The sequence below is a fragment of the Apis laboriosa genome, unplaced genomic scaffold, assembly GCF_014066325.1.
Source record: "Apis laboriosa isolate Shangri-la unplaced genomic scaffold, ASM1406632v1 scaffold34_cov151, whole genome shotgun sequence".
In the NCBI taxonomy this organism is placed as follows: domain Eukaryota; kingdom Metazoa; phylum Arthropoda; class Insecta; order Hymenoptera; family Apidae; genus Apis; species Apis laboriosa.
In genome coordinates this window covers 4,067,777-4,087,094 of record NW_025222928.1, presented here as the reverse complement: position 1 = coordinate 4,087,094, position 19,318 = coordinate 4,067,777, and the positions used below count along the sequence as shown (strand labels likewise).

General features: G+C 34.9%; 1 protein-coding gene across 1 annotated transcript; it reads right to left on the bottom strand.

Moving 5' to 3' along the window:
- Positions 1-41: 41 nt before the first annotated feature.
- On the bottom strand, positions 42-19,044 carry LOC122714644 (putative epidermal cell surface receptor). Its single transcript, XM_043936149.1, has 13 exons — positions 18,614-19,044; positions 7,172-7,684; positions 6,591-6,884; positions 6,331-6,523; positions 6,036-6,250; positions 5,611-5,966; positions 4,983-5,250; positions 2,773-4,119; positions 2,237-2,435; positions 1,557-2,055; positions 1,111-1,471; positions 798-1,013; positions 42-645 (listed from the first exon to the last, which is right to left on the bottom strand). Exons 1-13 carry the CDS (start codon positions 18,729-18,731, stop codon positions 638-640), a joined length of 4,587 nt encoding a protein of 1,528 aa, XP_043792084.1. The 5' UTR covers positions 18,732-19,044; the 3' UTR covers positions 42-637.
- Positions 19,045-19,318: the final 274 nt, after the last annotated feature.

The following is a 19,318-nucleotide window of genomic DNA, read 5'->3' as shown; positions in this document are numbered from 1 at the left end:
TATATATATATATATATATATATATATATTTATTATATATATATATATATATAATATTTTTAACAATATAAACTGTACAAAACATGATTCGGTCGTTGAGACTCAACAAAATTATATATAATATGTATTATGACTTAAATTTTAACATTAAATACATAGAAAGCAATTGTTAATAATATATACTGTAAGATTACAATAAACTTGCTTTCATATATATCTAAATGATATTTATAATTTTTAAATTACTATCTTATTATTTAGTATGATATATACTATTACTTAACATTGCTATTTACAATTTTTAATACAACGTAATGCAATTCCATTAATCGATTATTGAATTAAAGAAACTTTAAATTTAATATTGTAGAATATCAAAATATGCATATATAAAGTATACATCATAAATATACATTTCGTTAATTCGTTATGCTTCAAGTTTCATTTGATCAAGAATTTCAATCAAGAATCTCCTGATAACAATATGTAAATCGAAAAATCGAACAAAAATATATAAATAAATATAGTAATATAATAAATTACAAAACTTTAAACAGGTTCTTTTAGGTTGCTATTGATAGTAGCCATTTCGTGATCGGTGCTTTTACTTCTACCATTTGATATCGTAATAGTATCTTCACAAGTCTGAAAAATCGCAATATGTTTTTAAATTATACATTTATTCGACAATTGTACATTTATAAAATGTATAATATATCAATATAACGAATGACACGAATGAGAGAAATAATGGCCATGTAATAGGTTATCGCATTAAAACAATGAGAATGAATTACCCATAGTCTCTTGTTGTAATTCTACCTTGTAGGAGGGATTGTCGTATGCTGATGTACTTTTACGGGAAGATATATCAGCCTTACTGCTAGTACGTCTTTTCATGAGCATCATTAGAAGAATTAAGGTTGACAGAATAGCAAGAGATGCAACGATGGCCACTACAACCAAAGGTCCGTAATAATCACCTTCGTGAAAAGGCAAGGAAGCAAGTTTTCCTGTTAAGAAAATAAAATATTTAAACTGATTAAAAATCAATTAAGTATATTTATTCGTCATTTATTAGAGTTTCATTTGGTTTTTTTATCTTCGTACCTTGTTGCGACACCGTAGCTGGCAAAAGAACACCAGGCTTGGTAACGAAATCTTGTACGTTGCTTTTTTTTATTCTTCCATTAGTCAAATAAATTTCGAGCCATAAACGATACCTAGTACCTGGTTTAAGATCAGTGATTATGGTTTTCGGGTGAGAATCCCTTTTGGCGATTTTAAATGTACTTGTATCTTCTTTGCCACTATCACTTTGATAAATTGCTCTATAAATATTCACATATTTATCCTCTGGATAAGGTACACCAGTCCAAGTCACTTCCACGTCAGTCGATTTAATCGTCTTAATTTCCACTTTGACATCGAACGAATATGGATCTGGTTCCATCAAAGTAGTTGCTTGAATCTTAGAGAAGTACAGATTTAATTATAAAAATAAAAGATATATTATCAGATATATTTTTTATCATTAGTAGTAGTTTGAAACTTACCATTTTTTCACTAATCAATTCTGTCAACTGTCCAGGAAATGGAACAAAGAAGATTCCAATCTCATAGGTAGTCGATGATTGCAAATTTTCGATTAAATAATTTCTAACTGCTCTATGAATCAATGGTGAAGCGGTATAAACTTTGTTGTCGTGCTCCTTGTATCTCAATTGAACACCATCGATAAACTGTAACTCATACTCTGTGAATTTTCTCCACATTACGTTAATCCATGTGGTATTCGTCTCCGCAATTTGAAGTTCAGCGTCGATTGGTATTTGTGGTGGCAAAGTGGTCGCATCAGTTCGTTTGTCCAATGTTCTCACACTATAAATTTTGCTCGTAGGACTATTGGCTAAATCTTTCAGTTTTACCGTGATCTTTACTTTGTATTCGGTCGAGGGCTTCAAATCGCCCAATTCAAACTCGAGCTGCGGTGTCGCAATTAAATCGTTTGGAGGAGCGAACACTTGCGACTTCCAAGTGGATACATCAAAATTTCTATAAGAAAAAATATAAATAACTAATTAATTTTCGTTTCTTTAATGCGATATTTTAAGATGGAAAAGTTTAATTACAAATTATTGCAAAATATAAATTATAAGAAGAAAATAAAAAATTTTCAAAATAGTAATATATGAGATTTCATGAACAATTATAAAAAAAAAAATATATAAAATACGTTTTGTCATTGGTGTAACGCAGTTCGACTCGTCCATGAAGCCCAACTAGAACTTGTGGCACTGTAAAAACAAGGCGAACAGTGTTCTCATCAAGAGCTTCGAGAACTTGTACAGTAACCTCGTCCGCGGAAGAAGCAACAGGGAATCCAGGAATGGCACTAGGTAACGGGAAGCCCATCGCTATATTGTGTTCCATACCTAAATTTTACGCACACAATTAATCATTCGAATTGATTAATGCAAAATCTTAATACTTGTCAATGCTCATCGATTTCAAGTAGCTTGAACAATTCGAGCAAATCAAATGTTATAACAAAATTAATTATAAAACTCTCTCATCATTTATTCAAAGATCACTGATCTTTGAATATTTATATAGCTGAATTCTTCTTTAATAATTTTTTAAGATTATTCGCGTAATATTGAAATAAAAAAAATCAAAAAAAAAAAAATAGAAAAAAAAATACAATCCGATTCAAACTATTTCCATTATTGACAAGAATAAAAGAATTTCTTGCTGATTTCAGGGACGAACCTGACTGGTTAGGCGTTTGTGCTGCAAACTGTGGATGATTCAAGTGCGTGAGTCCTGAATGCGATATGTGAGCGTCAATGTGAAGAGGCAAAGTAGCTGTCGGGCCACTCGCCACGTTATGAGATATGGCTGGCTGTCCGGGATAATGTTGGAACGGTCCAGGATTAGGATCGTGTTGACCGATATGAGCTAATAATTCCTCGATTTGCTGTGGTGAATTCGGTATATCTGGTGTGTGTATGTGATATGTCGTCTGACCGTTTTCACTCTTCTGCGTATAAATATGCGGTTTCGCCGGTTTTTTTATCACGCCACTTGCAGCGAAGAATCCACCCTGCAACTGATTGTTTGGCGTGTTCTTCTGTCCCGATATCTGTTGATGAATGTCGTATAAACCAGGATGTCCTTCGGGCGGAGCGTGTTCCAATTGGACTAATCCTGGATGCTGAAGATTGATCAGATGATAGAGCTCTTCCGGTAGAATCTCTTGATTCGGATTTCGTTGGCCCTGTTTCGGCCGATTCGGCAATCCTGTTGGTGTTTTACCTTTCTCACCATCGAATGCATCGCTCGGTGGAGCTTTCTTTTTTGAATTTATGGGAACAATCACGTTCGGATCGAGATTATCAGGACCATTATGTCCTCTATAAGGCGAACCGATCGCGGAATTGTCGAGTTGCGCGTTGAGATCAGCTTGAGGAACGTTTTGTTCATTGTTGGCGTTCGCGATCGCGAATCCTGGACCGAGCATCTCTCGATGTGGATTCAATGGGACGAATTGCGGTTGATCAGTCGCGTGGCCAACTTTCTGCACAGGTGGCAATTTGTTGGGATTGACGGGGCCTGGGATAAATTGATGATTCTCGTTCGCGTTTGTAAGTAGCGGGCCATTCTTATCCAAGAACTTATCAGAAGTCAGCAAGCCAGGAAAATAGTCATCTTTATGCGGTTTCCCAACTGGCTCGACAGGTTTCTTAGCGTCTATCTTCGATTTGATGGTTTTTTCTTTGAGACGTTCGCCAAGCGTTGGAGGTTTCTCGGTGTGAGGAGATAAATGGAACACATTTTCTACGGTAGGGTGTGTAGGCTTATAGTCGGGATTATACGGTCCGTTGTACGGTACGGTTGGATGTCCAGGATCCATGGGATAGTGAAATAGTCCATGAGTAATGGTGTCTGTGTGCGTGTGAACGTCTTTCGAATCTTCCCGTAAGGAGGAAATTCCAGGATCCGGTTGCTGGCTGGATTCGGCCGAATTCGACTTGTTATTCGGTCTTTTGTTATCATCAATCGATTGCCGATTGAATGGATCTGTGGCTAAGGGGCCGAGAAACGTCGCGTTCGTTCCTGCAATAAGTAATAAAGTCGATTGTCATATGCATGCAGTCGTCGGATCGTAGAATGCCGACCAGTTGTCCGAATTTCTCCATGCATATTTACAGCAAGAAGTCCAAAAGTACATATATGTACAAGCGTATCGTACAAAGCATGCATTTACAGCTTCTTCTTTCCTTGCTCGAATCGCTGTGACTGAGATTCGTTTCTTCCTATTTCTTTTTCCCCTACATTAAGGAAGGATAGATTTTGGAAAAATCAATCATTTTTCGAAATTATAATAACGTGTATAATACAAAAGAATATGGAGCATAAATAATGTACAGTGTTTCGATGTTAGGTTCGAGGTAAATAGGTATTGTCGATGAAAAAAATATTGAATATGGCGCGAAAGAGATCGGTCTGCTAATGAGAAGTGCGAAATGTGAGGATACACTTGAGCGTATGTACACATCACATTTGCATTGGAAAGTTCCAGTCAGGTCCGCATAGTAAATAAGCATTACCCATAACCAATTTAACGATCGCAATTGCTTGGAAGAAATATCGCTGATATTGATACGACCGCCACCAAAGAATCAATTCAATGATCTCGATAGTAATCATGTACAATAATCAAATTTCTACTGATATTTCTCAAAATCATACTAGACAGATGTACAGGCTGGTTCCATCTTCGATTATCATATATTTTTTTTATTTATATTTTTTTTATTTAACAACTTTGATTTTCAAACACAGCCTGTACACTTCTAGAGAAGTTCATTGAATAAATTTGTTTAAATGGATCAATTCTCCGGTTATTAACGAAATAGTCATTTTATCCACACTACGTTCTTTATGCTATTTTCACGTTCTCTATTATAGGAGCTTACCTGGCAATTGATTGATCGAATGTCTGCAATTCCATTCCAAGCAACATTCGTCACCCGGTAGATGCATCAATGCGGCCTGATTAGGCGGGCAAGGTAAATTTGCAGGTGGTAGAGCAGGAACTGGTGGACAAGCTGTTTGACAAGACACGTTTCCCATCTCGCAATAACATCGTTTCTCGCATCCGGTTACATTCAAGGGTAGTTCGCTCCAATTGTCGTATGTGTTACCCTCGTAATCGCACGAGCCATTATTTCTGCACCGCACTTCCTGCGACCGTGATCAGTATTATTACTAGACTTTGTATTATCGATCTTGTATCTACGCAAGATTGAGAAAGCAGTTTGCAAGCTATTGACTCGTATACTCTCGTCCAAAATTAATACATTGGATGAAACATTAAAAATCGAAGAGAATTCTTGATGGCAAGTATCTATTTTACATACAAAAAACAATTATATCAAAATATATATATTGATAGCAATATTTAAAAATTGGATATTTGAAAATCTTTTATATTTGTGAATATATTTTATAAAAGAAAATTTATAATATTACATCTTTTCAATTTCTTTTAGATCTTCAACGAAAGAAAACGAAGGCCGATTTCTAACGAGTTGAGTTCTGTACCTGGGGACAGCAGTGAGGAGGTTTCGGAACGAAATTTGGAGGTACGGTTTCCCAGTCCAAACAATGAGGATCGAGAGCATCAAGACCAAAATCCGTAGGACATTCAATCGTCAGACATTCGGTTTTACCACCCTCGACGCAAGTGCAGAAAGAGATACACTCGTCGTACCATTCTGCTCCTATTTTGTATGTTTTTCCCATATGGCTGCAAGAGCTTTTATCCGTCATCTTGTCTGAGATATTCGTCTTGATTACCTCTGCGGGAAGAAAGACCTGTAGCGCTGGACCCGTTCGAGTTCCATCCGTCACTCGCACGTAATACGAATGCGCAGGATCCAGATTCGTTATGATACCCTCTGTATTCAATTATCATTCATAAGAAATTTTCTTGAAAGAATATATTTACTCTTAAATCTAATTCTCACCTTTGTCAGGCTTTTGCTGTCTCCATACGTGATTGTCATCGGATATTTCTACGGTCACATCTTGCGGATTCTTAGTCGACAATTTCAGCTTGATCGCCGTTGAGTTTAACACTTTTACGTCCGTAAGATTCACGGCCAAATCAGTCGAAGTTTCCGGTTTGATCTCATGATCGCCCAAAGTAACATCGCAAAGCGTGATCGTGCAACACGAATCTCTAAAACAAAGAAGAAGAAGCTGTAAGCGAACGAAGAAATAACTTTGGAATCTGGAAAAATTAGAAGATTTTTTTTGTACCTTGGATCGGACAGTACGACGCAGCGATCGTGTTGATTCGTTGCTGAGATTGTGTCGTTTGGTGGACACCTTTGTTGACACTTCAAATTTCCTCCTGCTTCACATATGCAAACCTTGGAACAACCATCCTCGACTCGTTGACCCCTCATTATCGTTTTATTTCCAAAAACGCAAGTCTCTTCCGGTTCAGGTGCTAAAAAAAATAAAATTCACAAAAGAATTTCTTTATTATATTCCCACATTGATAAGTTTTAACTTACCCGAATCAGCAGCGCAAACCAAAATAGCGCAGCACGGTTCCTCCTTGACAAGTTTTTCCTGACACAAGGGATCTTCGATTCCTCGATTGGCTCGGATGTATGGCGAGGAACAAAGAGGTTTGCAATTTATGGCCACGCCATTGTCACCGCATATGCATTTTTCTTCGCAATTCCTGACAATTTTTTCTCCAATGGTGTATGTTCGGTTTCCTTCCACGCATACATCCACTGTTGGTAATAGAGTCGAAGAAATATTTACAACTGTTTCGTTATGAGACGCCACGTATTCGCCACCTGTATTAAAACATTAAAATATTAAAATATTAGAATTTGTTTTTTTTTCGTCAAACGATAATACAAATTATATAAGATATTAATATGTTTATAAGACTTTTTTGAGAATCGATTCTTCAGATACAAATATAAAAATCTTGGTTTTGATTTATTTATTTAATTTAAGTTTGCATTAGATAAAACGAGATTTTCGGTTCAATCATTTCTTGTTTCTTATTCTTGTTTATTATTTTAGAATCGATTTTCCAAAAGTGTTTCAATATATTAACACTTTGTATAATAATTACCTTCGACTTCCTTATCGTCATCGTCCATGCTGACATCGCTCAAATCGGTAATATTTGGATGCAAAGAATTAGTCGGTTCTGGTGCCGAAATGTTCAATGCCCTTCCTCTGAATGATGTCTCTTCCGTTATGCGAACATTCTCCGTGATATTTTCCAATGTCGATGAGGAATCATTATTTATCAATGATATTTGTCGATTTTTCATCGACATCGTGGAATTCGTCATGATAGGCTCGCCGTGAAATAGAAAGGGTATCGTGACTCCTAAAATTTCCATTGATCTCGTGGTTGCGTCTTCGACCGCCATTGTGGTGGTCATTATGCCATTGCTTTCGCTGCGCTTCGAATCATCGTCCTTGAATATTTTTTGATATTTTTGTTCAGTCTTGACCTTGAAATCGATCGGTTTTTTCTTTGGCTCGATCGTGGTTTTTGATTCCGATTTGCGTTCATTCGTCTGGTTTCTCGTTTCGTTACGAAGCGGTTCAACTCCTAGTATTTCTTCAACAGCACCTGGAAATTCGAGATATATTTTTCATTAAGTGATCTATCTTCTGGAACGAAATTCAATGGGTTTTATGGAAGAACAGCCTAACGGAAATAAGATAATACAGATATTGTTCATGAACTTGAACGTCAAGATCGGAATCATTATCGTTAGACTGTCAGTTATAGACAATAGATCATAATTAATTTAATTAATTTGTGAACAGATGTACTTATTTTTGTATTTTAATCAAATTTATCTTTGGAAAATATTAATGCTTATCGAATCGAAAAGTTTGATTAAGAGTCTATGGAATCTTTCACGAACTCCATGATACGTTCCTTGAGTTTTGTAACTACGATTCGTATCGACCTCACTAAGACGTTCGCGTTACTTTCTCTTCAATGACGTATGTCTTCCATTTTATCCATCTTGACGTAATGAACTTTGTATTACTATTATTATTAAGATTATATTCACATTGAATTTTCCGGACTCTGATTATTTATAAGATTCAAACTGTAATGATCTATGTATGACACAAAATGAACGCTAATAATCTATCTTTGATATTATCGTGCACATGTTTCAATTCTGAATAACTATAAAATAATTCAAATAAAATATTATAAACTACTTTCTCAAAAATCTATGAAAATATTCATATATTTATTATTTTTTTTTTCAATCAGTGTATCTCAATTTGTTTTTAGTGTATGAGATTAGGAGATAATAAAATTTTATATAAAATAAATTCTGAATTACAATATACCTATGATATATTGATGATATTGGAAGAATCGTCAGATGTATCTATTTTTAGAATAATTACGAATTCATTTCCAACATTATTGCAATTAAGGTTTACCGCACGATCGAAAGAAGCAGAGAATTGCTATTTCCATAGATCTTTCGCAATATTGGAGATCTGCTAGCGATATTATGACGAGAAACTTTCCATCCGGGGCTGAAAACGCGGGATGCACTATTACGTCAAACAAGTTAGTCGATCTCATCTTTCCCATCGACTTCTTCTTTCTATTTATCCGCGATCAAGATCGAGTTTTTGCTATACAATGATCAGTCAAACTGTGCAAAAATAATGTAACAGTATCGGCAAGGCACGTTTCCGTGAATCTAGCGCATCGATCGTTTGGACTGGCAGAGGTTCTCTTACATTTAGATCGAGCGGTATATTAAGTATATTATTTAATATTTATTTATTTATTAGAGAACCATTATTATTCATAAAATTTCTTTACAATACTTGTGAATTTTTCTCAGGAAAAATATTAATCTTTGTATAAAGGTTAATGTTAAATTTCTCTTACTTGAAAACTAGGACGAAATCTTCGTAACTAGAAAATTTAAATTTAGTTATCAAAATTATTGATTATATCGAATTAAACGAAGTTGATAATTTTAGAATTGAATATATTTATATTTAACAGTATAGCCGAAAAATAATTATTTTGATTAATCATGTTATTCACACAATCGCAAAGTCTAGTGATAAATCAATTGCCAACTTAGACTTCAGATATTTGAATTCAGTAATTCCAAAATCTAAATTCGATCAATAGAATTGAAGTTTCGCCAAAATGGTTCCATCGACATCGATCACACTTTCTGGACCAAGCATAAATGAACAAGACAATTGTGATTCCATCCATCCATAGTTTCGATCTTTTTCACGTTTGGAACATGATGTTTCGATCAGTCGGGAGTGAGAAGTCACGTTGATTGGTCGGTTTCTATCGAAAGTCGGATCCGGCCGTGACTTTTATCGTGGCATGAATGGGGAACCGTAACGGTGCGACCGGTTCACACGAGGCCATGTCTCGTCATTGGGAATACACCTGATGTCGATGGCCGGTTCTTTCGAATACGTGTAACGATTTTACGTGTAAGTAGGTGATGGTCTCCTTTTCCGCGCGCATATGCATCGAAGCTGGTCCGAAGAGGAATTTAGCTCTTTCTTCTTTGACATCAACATTGATATCTTGTTTTTTCCTCTTTTTCCACGATAAGAAAAAACAAATAAGTCTGGATAGTGCGAGGAGAAAATGGAGAAAATTGGAAATGAAGGAAATTTGAAGATATTTTATTTTCTTTGAAAAATTCTTCAAGATAAAAAGAGAAAGTATGGATGCTTCTCTCACTTGTATTTAAAACTATTATTTTTAATTTCATATATTTCATAAGATTGAGATCGTTTTCAAAAGAATGTGTTTAATTTTTGCTAAATTTCTAATTATCAATGATTAAGTTAATTTGATTGAATGTTGGTTTATTTGAAAAATTGTGTTTATCAGATAGAAAAGATCCATTGCATCGAAGGACGACCGGTGTAATGATACTACGTAAGTAGTTACATTGCTGTGTTTTGAATTTAAATATGAAAAGTTATGATATATTTTATTAATATTTATTAATAAATGTTTTTTTTATCAATTATTGAATGAACTTCTCAAAAATTCTTGAAGAAAATTTGATGATATTTATATCGTTCATATTTTTTTCTATTTGGAAAAAAACAGAGAATTTCATTGATTACTTTGAATATTATTATTATTTTTTTTTAGAGAATTTCGATTCTGATGAAGACGTGGGCCAAGAAAGCAGGTCGTGGAACGCGGAATCGCTCATCGCGCATTAAGAGGATCTTCACTCGGTTTGCTCGTCACCGGAAGTCGCACGTCGTTCATAAACCTAAGTCTAGAACGGGCGCATTCGACCACGTTTAATTGTTAACTCGACTGTCTTCGTGTATGCCATTACGTAATTGAACTTGACAGAAGAAACTATTAAATTTGTAATTTGTGCTCATGATTTCCTTAGAAACAATGCTTTTTTTAATAAGTGAGCAATCTACGTTTGTTTTCGTGTATCCTTTGTACACATACAATTAAAATTAATTAATATTTATAGAGTCAAATTGTGAAAAATTATGCTAACTGTAAATTAATCAGGATCTAAGTTATTTAATATTATATTCTTTATAATTGATCACATCTTGTCGAATTCATTAAATTGTAAGTCTATTGTGAGTCTATCATATAATAAGTAAAAGAAATAATTGAAAAAATTTATTGTCTCATAGATTTGAAAGATAAAGAAAGAAAAGTAGTTTATATTAAAGTAGAATTTGATGGAAAAAACGAAATTAAGTTAAATATTATCTTTAGTTAGCTAATATACATATTCAGTTAGATAAGATATATATTAATTTTCTTATATTTTTTGAAGGTCATTATCATCTAATTTCTAACTTTGTTATTTCAAATATCAAGAGCTTTCTATGGCCTCGATAAATTCATCGAATGAGTTGGTGCAAGTTTCAGTTTCGAGTAGGCTAATCACGTTACTGCTTACAGCATGTCTTCTTCACAGTGGGAATTACGTTCCGGTTCGCGTTCACGGAACTATCGCTCGTAATCCTATAAAGTGGGTAGAGAAATTTCTGAAACAGCTTCTCAGAGACCTGTCATTTCTCAGAGACCTTGAATTATGCCGCTTCTCCATAGAAAAGCAACTATTCGTATAGATCGAAATAAATCCAACAACGAAGAAAGAATCTTACTCGAATGAAACAAAATTTATCTTCCAAAGATTAAAATTCGGAGACCTTAAAAAAAGAAGTGATTAAAAATATTTCGAGTTTCATTCGATTATATAAGAAAAAAAAGGTAAGTTAAAAAAAAATGGAAAATAAGAGTGGATAATCAAAAGATAAAAAACGACTGAAAAGATGAGAGATTAAAATAGTCAGTTACCAAACATGCTTTTGACTATACGGTATCCTATCCTACTTGTTACTTGTTGCACGATCATTATTTCGTTCCATACATCATGTTTCGTTGATCATCATTTTTTTTCTATTTTTTGAACGATAAGCTAATGAATCTTTCGTTCTTTATTAATTACAGTTTCATCCTTCTTCTTTTCAACATAGAAAAGAGAAATTCTTGCTATTTCGAATTTTTTACATTCTATTTATTCAAGAATATTCTCAATTCCTCTTTTAAATTACTAATCCTCTGTTATTGGCAATAGATACGAAAAATTCATGAGAGAAAATTCGAGGATTGCGTAAAGGAAATATATAAAGAAACTCGGCTTCTGTGAATTATAATATGCAATGGCAAAAGTGTTTTCAAAGATTTCGTTGTGGAATCTTTGCATGCTATCTGCATGCGCTACTTGCTCGACTATAGTTTTACTCGATGTACTTACATGTTACATTTCACTTTACCAACTACTTGTCAGTTTTTTCTCACAGAAACATTTTTCCTTCTATATTTTCTATAAACAGTGTTTTTTGATCCTTTTTTCGATATGGAAAAAATATTTTTTCGAACATTTGTATATTCCTTATCATTCTGTTTTCTGAAAGCTAAAAGTAAAAAGAAAAAAATTCATTTCTATGAATATTTCCTCATAATCTTTTGCGTTTCAATAGATGTCTATAATCGATTTGTTGCGCGATTATCTACACAAGATCTATTGTAACGAACGGTTCTTTCTTGATCCATATGCTCCGTTTTTGTGCTCCAGTTAATCGACACGCGATTAATCAATTCCACGGTTCGTCGATCACGCTGATTACGAGTTCGATTGGGAAATCATGAATTTTCACCATTAGCGATCAGAATCTTTGATTTATTTCATATTTTAATCCTTCTTAATATTTCACTTTCACTGAAATAATGATTCAATCATTATCGAAATTGTTTTTATAGGAAACATTGATATATTTATAATCATTCCAGAAAGCGTAAATATTATAATGCTTAAAATTGTTAACTGAGATATAATAGTAGATAAATTTTTGCTCGATAGATAATATATTCTAGAAAAACTTGTCTTGTTGGAATATCACGAAAAAATAATACTTTTAATTTCTACGTTTAACAAGGATGGATGAAAAATCAGTGGTGATTGGATAAGTAACATTTCGAAGATAGTAACCTGTTCCTCGAACAGGAATTCGTATATTACCTAAGACAGGTTTAAAATACAATATTTGTAAAAAAAATTTTTCTGAAAATGATTAAATTATGGATATACCGAAGAGCCATAATATATAATTTTTTATCATTCAGTGATAGTTCGTCATTCAGCTACTTATTCCATAAAAAATCTATAAGTTTGATTTTTTTTCGATGCTTCGTTTTTAATATTTCATTTTTGAATTTTTCTTTTTTTCTCGTAAGTGATTGTTGCACAAATTTCAAGATCTGTAGATTGAACTTCAAATCATGAACAAGCATATAATTCATCCTCATCGATGCTATTACGATACTGAATTCGCAATCGACATGCTATTTATTTATCATGATATTGTTAAATAATGGAGAAATAGCCGAAAGATTAAAAAAAAATTTATAAGATTTCACAACAAAATTTAATTCTGGTTATATATAACTCGTTTATTTCCGTTTTTTTTTCTTTTCTTTTTTTTTTTTTTTATCTTCATCGAACAACATAAACAAAATTAAATTAGCGCGGAATTTCTAAATTTCACCAGAAAAATTTCGACCTTTTCTATAAAAAATTCTTTTAATTAGAAATCAAATCGTCGGTTTATCCATAGCTGCAGTTATTGTTCACGCTATTGAAACTTGAAAGCGATGCATTCAGTAAATAAATATCCATTTATATTTCTCGTTGTTACGCGTATAAATACATTCTTAACTCGTCGAAATCATCTTGACTACTTTTGCGAGAGAAAAATATCTTTATTTTCACGTAGATTTGAATCGCATTTATGCTTTCACTCTGTTACCTCGCCCTTCCTTTAATGCGAATAAAGCTAGAATAATAGGATCAGCCACAAGTATTCGTGTTGCAATCGTCTAATATTGCAGTATATTTAGAGACACTATAACAGTTCAATACTCTGATTTCGATATTCTATATTTTTCCAACTTATAACAAATCGTGAATCGATCCAAAGCACTTTCAAAGGTCTAGAAGACATTAAATATACATAGTATCTCGAAATAGGCGGATCTTTGCAATTTAATTTAAACATATTCATGATATACAAGACAATGTTTCTCTTTTTACGAAATTACTATTTTCTATACTATGACTACACATTTCAAATAAAAATAAAATATAGTATAGTAATCTCGAACGATCGTTATTATGCGGGCATCAAAGTCTCCAAGCGTCAACTAGTTAGAAACACGACTTTAACAACAGTTGTATTATTATTTGCGTATAATTAAATAAATATCCGCAGTCATTTATATTACTATAGATATGCAAATAACGACTTTCGATTTAAAATTTTTTATCGAAAATTTTCTCTGTAACATTTTTCAAAGATATCTTTCATCGAAAAAGAAAATAGAATAATCGTCCATGTTTTTTCTACTAGAAGTTGCTTCATCTACAAATCGACTTAGTTTTCGGATACTCAAAAATGCACCATATCGTTTTCGAATTAGCTCGCAAATGCACGAGGAGAGAGTCACGAGGCGCTTGTTTGTCGTTGTTGTCGAAACGACAGTTTCCACCGATGCATTCTTTCTTTTCTCGTCCGTCAAGCATCGACCATTGTTCTTGCGTGGCCGAGAATAAGGCAAGAAAGCCGATCGAGGGAAAGTTGGGCGAGCAGGTTGGAAAATGAAACGCTTTTGGCAAATAGAGCGGCGGTGCACCGATAACTTAATTAACGTGCCCCGCGGGACATCGGTGTCCAATGACCATTAAGTGAAAGTCAAGAAACAATGAGGCGGGAAGCTCTGTGACTCGGATTTAATCACGGTAATTACCATTAACGACGATGCTTCGCGTTTTTTATCTGAACACGTGGAACTTGAGGCGGAATTGGAAATGTGGACACGATAAAAAGGTGAAACGATCCACGAGCAGGAAGTTGGTGGTAGAGATTTTAAATCGTACGCCGATCATTGTTTTTCGAGCACCGATGAACAGGTTATGTAGATGATACTGGGGGATAGCATTGTGATGTTGTTGTTGCCGTAACAGAGATATCAAGGGGACTGGGATCGCGTTAGGAATATAAAGGAAGGAATATACGTTCACTCGCATATTTATAGTACCGTTAACCAGGTTACTTCGCCAAGTACAGCGACCGTTTATGAGACTTTGGAGATCCCCATTAGTCTGCGGTTTACCTGTGCGGTAATTTCGCAACATGCTCTTGCTTCCTTCGTTCTTAGACTCGGCTTGTACCATACTTTTATCGCGCGATAGTAATCGAGATAACACGCATCCATGCTTCGTTATGTCGATGAAATGAATATCGTGGCAATTAGTTAATTGGTTACAAAGCAACTTTTCATCGTGACACCCGTTATAGCGTCATGTTTGACCGTTTGACCAGATACACCGATACTTTCCTTTCCTTGGTAGGAAAGGATTATTTCGTGAGTGGAATCGAGAATCTTGTATCAATCCATTTTTGATTTTCCTTGGGTTATTATGTGTATGTAAAAAAATATTGTGCGAGTTTTATGCAATTAAATGCATAAAAACATTTTGATCGAAAGCAACTCCAAAAAATTATTAAAAATTGAAATATAAAGAATCGATTTAATTAAAATTTAAAGATTTAAGGATTTAAGGATTATTTTATAAAAATAAATTGTGTATTTAATGCTTTCCTTTTAATGTTGAATAAAAAAAATTTTATAATCAATCTTTTCATTAATTTCTTTAAAATCTTTCAAGATCCTCAATTATTCTTTGATATTAAGCGTGATCAGTAGAAATTAATATAAATCGATTCTTCAAGCGAGTATAATGATATCGAAAAAAGCGTAGAACGAATGATCACGATTCGAGCATAATCCAGAAAAACGATACAATCACATACAACGATCGAGGAGATCGAATAGAAACCGAGATCGTTTCGTTCGATCGTTGGACGTGCGAACGCGCGAGATTGGAACGATTCTCGCGTGGGATTAACCATGCAACACGAAATAGAAAGTCTGAAGGTGTTACGCGAATTGGAAATGATTATACATACGTATCACAGAAATGTAATCGTCGTTTAATTAACCTCCTCTTGTTGGAGAAGACAACACCCAGCAAAACTTTTCCAAGATGGTGTAACGCGCGAGAGGATACGAGCGAGCCTTTCCAAACCAATCGAAGGACAAGTTTCTACGATTACCTTGCTCGGAATGCAATTAAAAAATCCTTCGTTCTCGTTTTACGGGATAGAATGTGTACGGTTACGTTGATCGTTCAATTTAAATCAGATAAGTATATTTCCATATTGTTCTTGATAAATGTATCATCGAGATGCATCAAGTCTGCGTTTTTATGGTTTATTGAATAGTATAATCTGGGATCTTCCCAGATTTGGTCTATCTTTACCTTCATATCACGCGAAAAAATTCTGAAAAAATTTATCGATATATTTACTTACAAAGTTTGCTTTTAGTATATTTAATATTATTATATCATGATATAATATTATTATACAATATTAATATAATATTTAGTATATATATATTTGAAAATGAGATAATTTTCTGGGTTAATACGTTGTGTGTCATGATCGTACGCGTTACGAGGATTTCCTTGATATTGCATCATGGATTTTCTTTTAAAAAAATATAAATGATGCAAAATAGTTTTTGAATTTCTCTTTAAATTTCATTGCATTTTTCGCCACTTTACAATTGTTTTTTGTACGTATCAAAAAAAAAATCGATATCCAAAACAAATTTTGTGTATGAATGTATCGATAAAAATAATTGATTTAACCATTGCAGGATCAAAAATCAATTTGCATCGCGAACTCGTTATTATCCGCATTATTTCGCGTTAATTCTATAACTCAATTACTCAATCTTTATCAAGTTTCATTCTTTATAAAATCTTTGACTTGAATGAACAATCGTTCATTCCTTCACCAGAATAACCTACATACCGCGTGAAATTCGTCTCATTGTTTCGTTAATAATCTCGTCCATTGTGCGATCGCAGACAATCGGAAACGAACTCAACGGCCGTGCTCGATCAAGTTGAAAAAAGAAGAAAAACGTGACCCATGAGGAAAGAGGTCTTCTCCACAAGAGAAAGGTGGTTATACCTAAATTCCATTGGATCCGATCCATCTGTTCGCTCGAAATTACACCAAGAAGATAGATTCCAGTTAAATAAAACGTTCCCCTTCATTCGATTTGTGCCACGGTTAGTCACCGTGTTTCGTTATTGACAAAACTATTTTCGACCGAGGAACTCCGGTTGAATCACGCTTACCTGCCCATTACCTTCAATAGTTGTTAGTATGCGTGACAAGCGTCGTCGGTTGCACGATCGAGGGAACGATAACTCGAGAAGTCAACAGTTCGTACGCAAGAAATTTTTGTCTTTTATTAGTAGAAAATCCTTTTAGTGAAAAATTTAGAGGAAAACATTTTGTGCGATTTACAAATATTAGGATTATGAAACGAGAATTTTTTCAATTTATGAATGTTGAAATTGTGTAATTTAAAATTTAACGTAAAATTTATTCGATTCGCAATTATTAGGATTGTGCAACAAAAAAAAAAATTCCATTTGATTTACAAATAATAGAATTATGTAACGAAATTTGAAGAAATTTATTCGATTTATAAATATCAAAATTATGTAACGAGATTTAATCAAAAATTTGTTCCACTTACAAATTTTATATTAATCGTTATAGTTGAAGATTCGATCGATCCATCTGTCATCGAAAACGCTCGATCCTCCTCGGCCTTTCGCCACTCGTGATCCGCGTGTTCTTTCTCTTCTCGCGCTCCATCGATCGATTCGACTTTATTTTTTCCCAAGGACGTTCATAGCGGCGAATACGTGTCGACCAGTTCACCAACTGGATCCAAAGCTACCGTTAACACGCATCGTGTCTCTGTTCCTCGTACATTACAGCCCCCTCTGGTCTGTTTACCTCCTCGATCGACGTGGAGGATACACGTGCAGTCGAGAATCGATTTAACGCGCGCCACTTTTAATCATTTCCTTCTATAAATGCAGTTTCTTTTATTTTTTATTTCTTTTATTTTTCGACTTGCCGATCCATCGATTCAACCTGATATAAATACATTTAGGCGATCGAAAAGTCTTTTTCAATATTTACACGCTCTGAATTTGTTAGAGAGAAATCAAAACCGGTTTTACGTTTCGCAACATTGGTGCTAATTTTACTCAACACGGATAAAGCAACGAATTCAAGAGAAAAATTTTTTCGTTATGAGATTAAATTTTTTGAAAAGATTTAAATTCTTTTTTTAGTCGAATAAAAGTTTCTGATATTAAATCAGATGATCTTTAAAGAGAATACAATTCAATTTCTATCGATGAATGATATCTGAACAACGTCAGACGATTTTACGAATTGATGCTCTTCCATGATCGACAAAATCTCTTTTTTTCTTTTGGGAAAAACACCTTCGTGAAAAAAAAAAACATTGTAATTATTTCTTCGCAAATTTTATTCACAAGGATGACATCAGTGTACTCGAACGAGGACGTGACAGAATTTTTCGCCAGTTTCACATAGTATACCGTTATGAGAACACCGATTGGCCGTCTCTATGTTCTTCTCGTATAGTTACGTTTCATGCCTGTCTTTGGTATATTAACCTTTCTTTACGTAACAAATCTTCTCTCTTCTACCTACTTTTTTATACATTCTTTTATCAATTTTTGGATCAATCAAAGAATTGTCATCGTAACTTCGAAAAAACATTCGAGACCAATATAAATATACCTCTTCCTCGAATAACCTTAAAAGAAACCTTAACTTTCGATTAAATTACAAACGATTGCGGCTCGAGTTTCATCTCGGTCGAGATGATTCGCGCTAAAAAAGGCGGAGCGAATCGCGAAAGATCATGGCTTCCGTGCACGAGAGGCAAGAGAACGCGGAGTGTTCGTGCGTCAGGGTGGAAAAACGAAGGAGTGCGGGAAAAACTCACCGGTGGTGGTTTGCATCGATGGCTCGACGTCGAGTGGCGATGTCGAAGCGACGACGACCCCGCCTATAAGGCAAAGTCCTGCGACCAGGCGCAGAAAGCATCTTTCCTGGATACGCATCCTACCGCATTCTTCTGACCACGGCCCCTCTGAAACGCTGTTCGAACACCAACAATCGCGCACTCGCGATTAATCTTGCCACTCGATCGAATCGTGCAACACGATTCGAGACGAAACGCGCGAACAAAACACAGGACGGCCGGCGATCGATCGATCTTCGATCGATCAATGGACAACCGATAAATAGAAGCACAAACGAGATATATACACGGTGTCCACTTGGTCGGTTCACTTGGTCGGTCGCGATCCGTGCCGAGGCCGGAGGTGAAGTGCACCGGTGAGCGGGATTTACCTCCTCCTTGCCGGTGCTAGAGCGTTGTTGCCTCGCTTGCCTTTCATTCCTCCTCTCCGGCCAGCCGGAGAATTCTCCACGCTCACCTTGCTACAGGCTCGCCACGATGCGATTCTACAGGCTGTTCCTGATCAACCGGGCAGTATCGATATACTCGTCTTCGACTCGATTTGGTGTGCGCGCCGCTTCGTTTTCAGGGGAGACCGACTTCCGGCCTTCCCCTCTTGCGTTTCAATCATCGATTCGAGACGATCGTTCGTTCGTTCGCACGTTTCGACGATTTCTTCGAAATTTC

Coding starts and splice junctions, on each gene's coding strand:
- LOC122714644 (XM_043936149.1), bottom strand. CDS start 18,731: ATGCGTATCCAGGAAAGATGCTTTCTGCGCCTGGTCGCAGGACTTTGC. Junction 6,251..6,330: donor GTCGTACTGTCCGATCCAAG/GTACAAAAAAAA, acceptor TCTTTGTTTTAG/AGATTCGTGTTGCACGATCA. Junction 1,014..1,110: donor AGCTACGGTGTCGCAACAAG/GTACGAAGATAA, acceptor TTTTCTTAACAG/GAAAACTTGCTTCCTTGCCT.